This window comes from Lissotriton vulgaris, chromosome 9, assembly GCF_964263255.1.
Source record: "Lissotriton vulgaris chromosome 9, aLisVul1.2, whole genome shotgun sequence".
NCBI lineage: Eukaryota > Metazoa > Chordata > Amphibia > Caudata > Salamandridae > Lissotriton > Lissotriton vulgaris.
The window spans coordinates 597,847,092-597,859,459 of record NC_141697.1 but is presented as its reverse complement, the minus strand read 5'-3'; the positions used below and the strand labels follow the sequence as shown (position 1 = coordinate 597,859,459).

Genomic DNA, 12,368 nt, shown 5'->3' with positions numbered 1-12,368 from the left:
AACATAACGTTATTTACAAAAGTTAAAGCTATTGCCATCATAAATTACAATAACTTCTATTTAAGTATTAATTATTTTAAAAAATTTAAATCCATTGTTATTTGTAATATCAATACATCTAAGTCACGTAAATACAACACATATTGCATTACAAATGCTATAGGTGTCAAATTTGCGAAAGTTAAAACTATTGGCATTGTAAATGACAAAGCTATTAATTTCGCTATTTTCAAAACCAACACATAAATAAAATATTTGTCATTTACAATACCAATAGCTCAAACTTCCCTAATGCGAGACCTATTGCATTGCAAATGCTTGTTATTGTTTGCTCTCCTGTCATCCATTTACTGTGTTTTATCTTGACTTGTGTTACTTCGTTTATTATTCGGAAACATTTCCAGTGTGATAACACTATCATTTCCGGTTTTAATTATATTGTCTTAAGGACTTCAATTGCTACTGCTGATAAATAGAACAATTACTTCAAAAGTGTAACTTGTTTGTATTCTTTTTTAATTAGGTTGACCGAAGTCCTACTGGTTCAGGAGTGACAGCGCGCATTGCTCTGCAGTACCACAAAGGCCTTATTCAGTTGAACCAGACTAGGAGTTTTAAGAGTGGTGCCACTGGGTCACTCTTCACTGGGAAAGCAGTAAAGGTAATAAGGACATTTTATTCTTTCCAAAAGTAAGACTTTTATATCCGACTTAAAGGATGATGAAAAGCAATTGTTATGGATGCTACTACAATTACTTGCAAGCTTTTCTCTATTTTCAGAAAAATTTTGGATTTGTGTCTAGATGTACAAAGCATCTTTGCCTTTGCAACCGGCCCAATTTGACGAATCGGACTGTTTGCGACCGCAAAAACCCCTTTTTTGTATGAATGAAATACAAATTGCGATTCAGTGACATGTTACTGAATTACAATTTGTGTTTGTGACCAAATACCGAATTAGTATTTGAAAGGGCGTTTCTAGGGCACCCCATTTAAATACAGATTCAGTATGAAATGCATTAATGTTTTGCCACCGAAATCCGGTCACAAAATATTAATATTTTACCACCTCCTTAAAGTGGCTCCTCCCTTTTGTGAATGTAGACAAAAACATTTTTTAAGAGTAGGTTATGGTCCCTTGGACCACTGCGTACATTTAAAAAAAATTACTTACGCTTATCTTTTTTTCTTTTACGCGCTTCCTGTTTTCCTTTAAGAAAACCAGTTGCGTTTAAAAAACTGTTTTTTTAAAGCAATCAGGGACATGTTGGTCTGCTGACCTCAACAGGCCACCATCCTTGTGATGGCTGTGATTCGTAGTGGGTCACAATTTGTGACCCTTCTCATTAAAATTTATGAGGTAGGCCGAATTGCGATTTTTGAAATGACTTATTAATACATAGATCAGTTCATAAAATCCGACTGAATTTGGTAAAAGTCGGTGTGCAATTTGTATCCAGTCTCACCAAATCCATTCTTTGTACACCTGGCCGCTTGTTTGGTATCCTTACAACACTGCCAGAAACATACCCATCCCCAGAATCTAAAGAAGGCAGAAACACAGTGCGATTGCGGAAACATTTTATCCATCCATGTAAAACAACCTCTTCTAACAAGGACCAATAGACATACATCTGAATTTATGACATCTATACCCATTCAGCAACTACCACTACTCACAAGTGTGTGGCTGATTCCCCTGCTAAAGCAGATCAATCAATGCATCCTGAATATCAATCTTCCACTCACAAGCATCAAGAATCTCAATGTTTGGGCCAAATATTAACCTTGATCTCTCAATTTTCCACCTTGGGCTAAAGTGCATCTGAAGTCGATGTTTAACAAAGTCAGAACACTGAGAATTTAAAATCAACCCCTGAAGAAGAGTTGTGTCCACCCTCTTCCTCCACAGCAAAATTGTATAGGGGTCAGCCCTAGTCACACCGCATCACATGGGCTACAACCAGAGTACAGACAAGAAAAATTGTAATGCTAGAATAAATATATGCGAATCACGTGCAAATGTGATTACCTTAATTAATCACTCGTATTTAGTACATGATTCTTGCAAATTTAATTTGTATACAACCATTGAAGTTATATTCGTCCTCACTCACATATACAAATGCCTAAATTCTGTGTGGTGTCACACATTACAAAATAGAAAATATGGGCATAACAATCGACATTATTCCACTTACAAACAATATAACAAGAAAACAATTAACATAAATATTTAACTCGTATATAAAACATGTACTACAAAGAATTGACCCCTAACGGGCCATTTAAAAAGTGCTTCCCAACTCTCGGTCTTTATTTAAATATAATGACGATGGCTGTTCTGTTCATTTTATGCACAATCCCAATTGGAGATAGTCTTTGAAGTATGCACACATGAGAAAACACACTGTCCTCTTTATTCTTTTGAGTGTGTATACCAATTGTCATTAACAAGGTGGGTTTTAGTTTGTAGAGACTTCTCCAAAGAAGGTGTTGACCTGTTTCGGCCTGTCAATTTTGGCCTCATCAGGGCAGCCGAAAGACGGAGTACTTCACGTCCCTGTGGAAGGACTGATCGTTTGAAGGTGCCTGCGCATTGTCAGTTACCAATTCCAACATGCAGGAAAACCAATCCCTGAATCCATCAAATCAGTGGGAACTTTCAAGTCCATGTAAAAGGACTAATCTTTCAAAGGTGCCTGCATGCTGTCAGCTCCAAAACCCCAAGGAGTGGGGAAACCAATCCCTAAATCAATCCAATCAGTGCAAGCCCAATTCATTGTGCGATCCAATAACAGACTGTGCAATTCAAGCCTCGACATTCTAAAGCGGAAAGCAATCTGCTGCTAACTCGCCAGTTCACTCCATTCCTCCACAGCACTTCTAATAGGTCTGGTCTGTGCCTCCCCAGCTGCCAGGCGTAGGACATAATATGTCATTGTGAGACTGCCTTATCCTGCCTTTAGACTCTCTACTCTCAAGCTCAACTCAGCGTTCATCGTGTGTGTAACATTCTGCAGGCCTAGGCACAACTCTTTCCTGGAGAACACCACCTCTGTATTAATTCTTACTGAGTCTTTCATGCAACATATCATCCTAGTTGGTGATTTCAACATATGGGAATATAGATCTGAGAACAAACATTTTGTGGAAGTGTTGGACTTAAGCCTCTTTTCAGGGTCACCCCTAAGTGTTTTGCCTTCACCCCTCCTGTTTTTTTAATTTGCTTTTTGTTGTCATTAGGTAGTCGCCACCGGCATGAATTGCGGGTGGGTGGGGCATGGGGGTGCGCTGCGGGGGGGGGGGGGGGGGGTTAATTACCAAAAATGTTTTAATTTACCTTACCTCTGAGTTCCAGGAAGCAGGCAGTCTCCCTCCCGCCCCCATCCCACAATGGCAGCGTTGTGATTGGCTGTGACGCCGACCACACAGGCGGCAATGGAAGACCTTTTTCTCCTTGTAGGCTGCATGCAGCCTGCATGGAGAAAACAGTGAGTGTGTATGACTGGTTTGGTCGGCCCTGGGGACGACCAAACCGTCAGTGCCCACAACAGTGGGCAAGCCACTCTCCCCCAACCTAAAGCAGGACCACCCACCCACCCACCCGCCGCCCCCAACCAAACCCTTCTGCTTTCTCACTCTCCTCCTCCCACATGAAGGAGCCACCCCTACCATTAGGACTTCGTGCAATTTACTACTGCTAGCTTGTGCTAAAGCACTTGTTCTCGCTCCTTAAAACATGGTAAAATTGTCTTATACCAAATTTCAGTAATACAAACAGGGAAAAGAAGGGAGTCCTAGGGAACTATTTTAAGACTAAACGTGGATATAGTCCCCAAATCAAATAGATACAAATACCAAGGATATCCACGGGTCTGCAACTACAGCTGGCTAAGTAGAACACAACAGTGTGAAAAAGGCATACCTATTAATAGGACGGATTCCCATCACTCACCAAGGTGACATGCTTCATCATCTGGGTCTCCTCCTAGCGTCACTCTAGTGGCGCCAAGGGCTACAACCCTTCCACTATGAAGGGGAGCTCATGGATGTTTTCCAAGCGAATTAGAAAATGTGCGACAGCGCACTACTAGGGGGACCACTAGATGTGAAAAAGATGTACTTTTAAGTGAAAAACTCCCAAATTCTTTTTTCACTGTGAGGCCTACCTCTCCTATAGGATAACATTGGGTTACCTTATTACATTTAGGTAGAAAATTCATGTTTGGTCTCAAAAGAATTGTAATTTAAAATCCTCTTTAATGGTAAAGTTGGATTTTAAGTCACAATTTGCTCCTTATTTATCTTGGTTGGGCAACCCAATAAACCCTTGTGGGCTTGGGTCACAAAGCATATTATATAATGAGGATGCCTACAAGGGATTTCTTTAAAATATTCAAGAATTATTTACTTTTACAATATCACTTATGAATGCCCAAACAGTGGTTGTGTAATTCACCCTGCGTGGATGCCAAATTAAGAAGGCGCTGTCTGCCACTACCAACGCCACGATTTGTACGTCAATTGTCGACAGCAATATTTTAAGGACTTCTGGTTTTTCGCGTTTTGTTCTAAATCATGCCAATAACCACAGCAACTTTGTGCCACAAATCTCTTATGTCTTGACAGTCTTTGTGGACCAATTGCCTTAAAGTTCTGATTAAATTCTATTTCTTCAAAGGGTCCTTTTTCTACATAAGAAATCCTTTTGTCCTGAAGATGGTAATGTAGATGGACAATGTAATAAGACCGAAATTTCAACAAAAGAAACCCATTTTCATTGTATATAAGATGTCTACCTAATGTATAGGAGAATTTCTGCGTAAATAGGTACTAGAAATGGGTGAATGATATGAGTGACAGTTAGACATTTGGTTGTAAGATTGTTAGTCTTTGTCACTCATGTTTATGTAAATATTGTTTGTACACTTGTTAGTGTATTTATTGGATTATAAACCACAACTGAAAAATACACCCGTTCCTTCTCTCTTTTTTTTAAATTTAATTTGTGTGTGAAAGCATTTTTTTAAAAGTGGTTGGGAGGGAGCAACACTGGAGAGGAATAGAGAAGCAACATGGGATTGGAAGCAGCATGGAGAGAGTGTGTGGGGGAATCATCATGGAAGGCACAGGTGAGCAATGTGGAGCCTGGAAAAGCATGGGAGAGAGAGCAATGTTGGGGGAAGCGTACAAAGTGACTGCATCATGGAGTGGATGGGGGAAAGCACCACGGTGAGAGAGACCAACATGTAGCGTGGTGGAGGGGAGAAAAGAAGTACTTAAGGGAGACAGCTGGAAAACACATGCATCGTCAAAGAGTGCTTAACCGAAACCAAAAAGTAGTGCCTAGAAAGTGACCAGTGGAAGGTCAACTCATTTTGTTTTCAGTATCACAGATTTTCAAAAATGATTGTATTACAAAACGTACAACACCATGGGCATCCAAAGCAGAGCATAGTGCTTCTCTGTGCTGTATGTTGCTTCTCTATGTTGTAGTAGGAGGGACATCTTGTCAATGTGGTTGGCTTAGAATAAAGGCTTCAAAATGCAATGCTTAGATGATTAATCCTGACATTTTTTCTTTGTAGGAAACCAAATGTGGAGATTTCAGTGCTGTCATAGTTGAGGTATCAGGACATGCCTATTATACTGGGACTGCAACTTTTGTTCACGAACATGAAGATACACTGAAGAATGGATTTCTGCTGAAATAACACTTCTGCTGCTATTGTTTGAAGGCTAGCTTGAAGGACCATAGTGGGTTCCCCAGTGTACAATCGCGAAAGCACATTTAATAACAGTCTGATCCTTTTAAAAATATATTTTCTTGTGCTGTCCATTTGGATGTGCTGATCTCAGGGTGCCTAATATACTGATGTAAAATTCTGGTTGACCCGCTGCCTGCTGGCTGTCATATTTAACAACAAGGGGTGGTCATCATCTTTGCTTTGATTTTTTGAGTTCTTCAGTTATATCTCAGTTTCATCTTTTCATGCGTTTCCTTGTTCTCCTTCTTCAGCTTCAATCTGTTGTTCCATCCTGGGATTTTTTATTAATTTCCCTCATTAAAATCCCAGACACACTTATTTCAAAGAGAACTGTATCTTGCAATAAGAAAGAAAGGTGTTCGGATTTACAAAACACCTAAAGATCTAAATAAACAAATTTTGGAAGATAAGAATGCATATACGATTAGAATTATTATAAGATCCAGGGAATGTACTGGTTACAAAACTTTTTAATTTTCTTTTATAAAAGAAAAATGCAGAAATTGGGTCACATAAGCTTTAGCCCTACCAAAGATGGATTTGATATTGTCACTAAGAGCATCAGGCTATTGCAGAATAAGATCCTAAATATTTGCCCTCTGGTCCATCGCTTGTTTTTAGCCTAGAAAATTTTGTTCGAGGCATGTGGGCTGCTGAATTCATATCTTGTGCATAAATCGCCGCCTAGTGTTGGGTCCGGATGATTGCACCTTGTTGTCCTGGAAGAGTCTTCGAAGTATCATGAGATAGGTGACTCCTCCCCTGGACTACAGTGTGCATGGGCATCATCTCCATCCTCAGATTGTTTTTTTCCGCCATTGGGTTCGGATGTTATTCCTCTACTCCAACTTCGGAACCAAAACTAAACTACTTTAAAAGGCCAAAAGGCCTTCGACTTCGACAGTATTGTTCTCGTTCGGTACTTCTTGACTCGGGAAACTTTCCATCTTGATCCGGTCGTCGACGCGGGCCAATGGACCTTTCGACGCCACGTAGGCCTGCAGTCGATGGAAAGGAGCCCTTTCAAAAGGTGCCCACAATGCCACTCTAAATTCCCGCATACTGACAAACATACAGTATGCAACAAGTGCTTATCACCGGAGCACAACAAAGAAAACTGCCCAGCCTGTGACCAATTCCGTTTGAAGAAGACCATCCGGATTCAACGGGCCGCTAGGCAAGAGATGCAGCGGCCGGCACCGGAACCGGAGAACATCTTTGATGATGAACACGACCTCCCAGAAGCGGCGGATTCGTATCTAGAAAGCGTCACCGTTGAGGACCAGTCGGACTCCGATGACCAGATCCCGCCGGGGCAAACAGTGAGTACACAGCCCCCAACACCGCTTATCCCGAAACCGAAGGCTTCGGTCAAAGCATCACCTAAAGGCCTTAGCCGAGATCAACAAGCTCCTTCAGAAGCCCCGCCTTCCGGCTCTGCTCCAAAGCCCAAAACAAAGCCTTCCGATAGCCCAGGGCCAAGTAACATTATCCCCAAGAAGGTTGTCGAACCCAAGAGGGTTGTCGAACCAAAGGTCGTCGAAACGAAGAAGGCCGTAGAGCCAAAGGTCGTCAAACCGAAGAAGGTCGTCGAGCCAAAGGTTGTCGAGCCGAAGAAGGTGGTCGAACCAAAGAAGGTCGCCCAACCCAAAAAGGTTATCGAGTCAAAAGCTATTGAGACGAAGAAGAGCCTCGAACCAAAGCGGGTCGTAGATCCACAAAGAATACCAGACCCAAAAAAGGCAGTCGATCCTAAAAAGAGTGTGGATCAACAAAAGCAGGATCACAACACAAAGCCGGTCGAACCGAAAAAAGTAATCGATTCGACCAAAAACATTGAGCCTAAAAAAGCTGTCGAGCATAAAAAACGTATCGAACCAAAAGCTCCGGTCGATCCGAAACAGGTCGTCGACCCAAACAAAGTTGCCGAACCGAAAAAGACTGCTAAACTAACAAAGGACGTCGAACCAAAAAAGGTTACCGACCCCAAAGCAACAGTCGAGCCAAAAAAGACTCCACAACCAAAGGCCCTCAAGCCATAAAGTCACAAATAAGTCAGTAAGCCAAAAACATCGGCGCCAAAGCCACGGACAGTGGAGGAAGAACTCTTCCATCCCGATCCGGAATCAGAGGAACAATCTAAACTGTATATAAACCCTGATACTGGCAAAGTTACAGTTTATTACCGGAAAAAGAGACCATTGGACACGGACACTCCTTCCTCCGTTCCTCTGAAGAAAAAGGACTTCGGGAAGTCTCCCTGTAGGCCTTTTACTCCTCCTCCTTTCTATACTTATATACCTTTTGTGCCCTACTCTCCTACACATTCAGACTATAATGATGAGGATAACATGGGGGAAGATCCTCAGGATGATTTTAACGAACCAGAGGATCCACATTCACAGGATGACACATGGGAGGATCAGAATGATCCATATGACACACAACCGATCCCTGACACCTTCCCATACCCTACAAAGCTTTCGCCTACGGACGACACCATTGTGTTTAACCAACTGCTAGATAGGGCAGCAAAATACCACAAGGTCGACATGCACACTGACCAAATAGAAGAAGATGTTCTATTTGACACTTTTCCTACCTCTGAGAAAAATGTCAGGACACTTCCTATGCTGAAAGGGGTACTAAACCACGCGCCAGATATATTCAAAGATCCAGCCAGAGCAAGTGTACTTAATCCCAGGATTGAGAAGAAATATAAGGCGGCCCCTACAGACCCTGCTTACATTAAATGGCAGTTGCCTTTAGACTCACTGGTAATGGCAAACGCTCGCAAAGAGCTAACTCGCAAACAACAGGAGATGCTCCACCTCCTGACAAGGAGTCTAAAATATTGGAAGCCTCAGGCAAAAGAGTGGCCTCACAGGCTGCTAATTCATGGAGGATTGCAAACACACAGGCTCTACTAGCTCGCTACGATAGAGCACACTACGACCAGCTTGAAGGTTTACTGCAACACCTGCCAGAACCTTTCAAAGATCAGGCCAATTACCTCATACAGGAAGGCAAATTTATTACTAATGCTTCAATTAAATGTGCGCTTGACGCAGCCGACACAGCAGCCAGGTCCATTAATACTAGCGTATTACTACGCAGACACGCGTGGCTACACATCTCTGGTTTTAAGAATGAGGTGCAATCCACCATCCTCAACCAATCTTCCTGTTTGGCCCTGCAGTAGACACCATTTTAGACAAAATGAAAAAAGATACCGAAACTGCTAAATCTATGGGTGCACTGCAGTTTCAACAACATAGAGGTTCCTTTTTGTCGCTCCTCCAACAGAGGCACCGCACGAGGCAACACTTCACAGACTTCCTCTACATATAAAAGCAACACCCAAAGTTCCTTTAATAAAGGCTCCAACAGGGGAGGTTTTAGGGGCAATAATAACAAGGGCGGAGGACGTGGCGGCAATAACACCAGAGCCTCCACTGCCGCCAAACAGTGACTTCATCACACTCCCTCCAGACCATCTAACACCAGTCAGAGGCAGAGTCAAACAATTCCTACCAGTCTGGAATGCAATTACCACAGACAGGTGGGTGAGACAAATTATGCAGTATGGTTATTGCCTGGAACTCACTTCTACTCCACCCAACATACCACCCAAACACTGTCCTATGTCCAAAGAACACATCACCCTGTTACAACAAGAGGGGAAATCCATGCTAGAAAAGGGGGCCATAGAGCCAGTCCCTTTTCAACACCAAGGGACAGGAGTATACTCACAATACTTCTTATTCCCAAAAAGGACGGATCCCTGAGACCAATATTGGACCTCAGACCGCTGAACCAATACATACTCTCGGAGCACTTCCATATGATCACGCTACAACAAGTACTCCTGCTATTCCAGCAAGGCGACTTCCTAGCAACATTAGACCTCAAGGACGCATATTTTCACATACCTATACATCCAGCTCACAGGAAATACCTCAAGTTCACAATAGAAGATCAACATTATCGGTTCAAGGTTCTCCCCTTCGGGGTAACCACAGACCCAAATGTGTTCACAAAATGTTTAGCTGTAGTAGCTGCACACCTCAGAAGGCAACACATCCACGTGTTTCCATACCTGGACGATTGGCTCATAAAAGCAAACTCGTACGCGCAGTGTGCAAGCCATACGTCTCAGACACTCCTGCTGCTACACAGCCTGGGTTTTTCCATTAACTACCCAAAATCACATCTACAGCCCTCCCACATACGGCAATATCTGGGGGCTACAATAGATACCTCAGTAGCAAAGGCATATCCAAATCTAGCCAGGATAGCCAACATGCAGACTCTCATTCAAAGATTTCAGCCACAACACTCTTTGCCAGCTCGAGTGTTCATGCAGTTCAGAGGCATGATGGCCTCCTGCATATTCATTGTCCCTCATGCCCGACTTCAAATGCGTCCACTGCAAGAATGCCTATCACGGCAGTGGAACCAAGCTCAGGGACAACTAAAGGCCCTAGTGTTGGTAGACAGTCGGGCTTACAACTCTCTGCAGTGGTGGAACCCACAAAACCTTTCCAAGGGGCGACTGTTCCAAGAGCCGGTTCCACAAGTAGTACTAACAGCGGATGCATCACTGACAGGTTGGGGAGCCCACTTACTTCAATACACAGTCCAAGGGCTCTGGACAATCAAACAAAAGAAACTGCATATCAACCAACTAGAGTTGCTAGCAATATTTCTGGCACTAAAAGCATTCCAGAAATACTTGTACAACAAGGCTGTGTTGATCCGGACGGACAACATGACAGCCATGTACTACATCCAGAAACAAGGAGGGACACACTCTCCACAGCTGTCCCACTTAGCACAGAGTTTATGGAGGTGGCCAATTCCAAGAAACATTTTTCTCCTAGCAGAACACCTGCCAGGGAAAGACAATCAAGTAGCGGATCTGCTAAGCAGACACAGCTACACGAATGGGAGATTCACCCTCAAGTCTCCAACCATTCTTCCAAAAATGGGGGCATCCAGATATAGATCTGTTTGCCACAAACGAAAACTCAAAATGCCAGTACTTTGCTGCCAGGGTCCCACATCCGTTGTCACAGGGCAATCTGATATGGATGAACTGGTCAGGCAGATTTGCGTACGCTTTTCCACCAGCTCCACTGATTCCGCTGGTGGCACGCAAACTACGTCAGCAGTCACTCACAATGATCCTGGTTGCTCCCACATGGGCAAGACAGCCATGGTACACAATGTTCCTGGAACTTTCAGTAGTTCCCCATCAAAGGCTGCGCCTCTCACCCCATCTTTTAACTCAGAACCATGGAGAAATCAGGCCCCCAGATCCCAATTAGATGAACCTAGCGATCTGGCTCCTGAGGTCTTAGAGTTCGGATACCTTAACTTACCTCCTGATTGCATGAACATTATCAAGGAGGCAAGACGGCCAACTACTAGAGCATGCTATGCAGCTAAATGGAAAAGATTTGTAATTTATTGCAACAATAACCAAATCCATCCATTAGATGCTTCGATCCAAAACATTATCTGTTACCTCTTGCATCTTCAAAGATGCAATCTAGCATACTCTTCTATAAGGCTACATCTTGCTGCTATAGCAGCATATCTCCAGAACAGGCAACACCTTTCCCTGTTTAAGGTACCACCAATCAAGGCTTTTATGGAGGGTCTTAATAGGATAATCCCTCCAAAGCACCCACCTTCACCAGTCTGGAACTTAAATGTGGTACTTACCAGACTTATGGGACCTCCTTTTGAACCACTCCACTCATGTGAATTGCAATTTCTAACATGAAAGGTGGCATTCTTGATTGCCATTAACTCCCTCAGGTGAGTGAGTGAGCTTCAGGCACTAACAATTCAAGACCCCTCCATGCAAATACATGCAAATAGAATAGTACTTAGGACCAACCCTAAGTTTATGCCAACAGTCATATCCACTTTCCATATCAATCAATCAATAGAACTGCCAGTTTTCTTCCAAAACCCACAGTCGGTAGCTGAAAGAGCCCTACACACACTAGATGTAAGGAGAGCTCTGCTATATTATGTTGACAGGACTAAATCATTTAGGAAAACAAAGCAACTGTTTGTTGCTTTTTCACCACAACATAAAGGTAATCCCATCTCAAAATCAGGAATAGCCAGATGGATAGTTAAATGCATTCAAATATGCTATCAAAAAGCTAAATGCGCTCTAACAGTTCCCCCAAGAGCACACTCTACGCATAAAATGGGGGCATCCATGGTTTTCCTAGGGAATATTCCCCTTGAAGACATATGTAGGGCAGCTACATGGTCTACCATACACACTTTCACTAAACACTATTGTGTAGACATGCAATCAAAGCAGCAAGCTGCTGTAGGCCAGGCTGTCCTTAAAACTCTTTTTCAGACTGCTGCAGCTGGTACAGGTGACCACCGCTAGAGGAGATACTGCTATACAGTCTATGCACAAGATATTAATTCAGCAGCCCACATGCCTCGAACGGAATATGCTACTTACCAGTATGCCGCTGTTCTTGGCATGTAGGGCTGCTGACATTCATATCGACCACCCTCCTCCCCGGTGCCTGTTTCAGCTGCAGGATTCTCTTTTGC

At 43.0% G+C, this 12,368-nt stretch overlaps 1 protein-coding gene across 1 annotated transcript in view; it reads left to right on the top strand.

Moving 5' to 3' along the window:
* L3HYPDH (trans-L-3-hydroxyproline dehydratase) overlaps positions 1 to 6,178 on the top strand; it is a 102,712-nt gene extending 96,534 nt beyond the window's left edge. Inside the window, exons 4-5 of the mRNA XM_086938206.1 lie at positions 524 to 661; positions 5,592 to 6,178. Of these exons, the coding sequence (XP_086794332.1) occupies positions 524 to 661; positions 5,592 to 5,717 (264 nt within the window). The 3' untranslated portion in view covers positions 5,718 to 6,178. The remainder of the gene's footprint in view (positions 1 to 523; positions 662 to 5,591) is intronic.
* Positions 6,179 to 12,368: the final 6,190 nt, after the last annotated feature.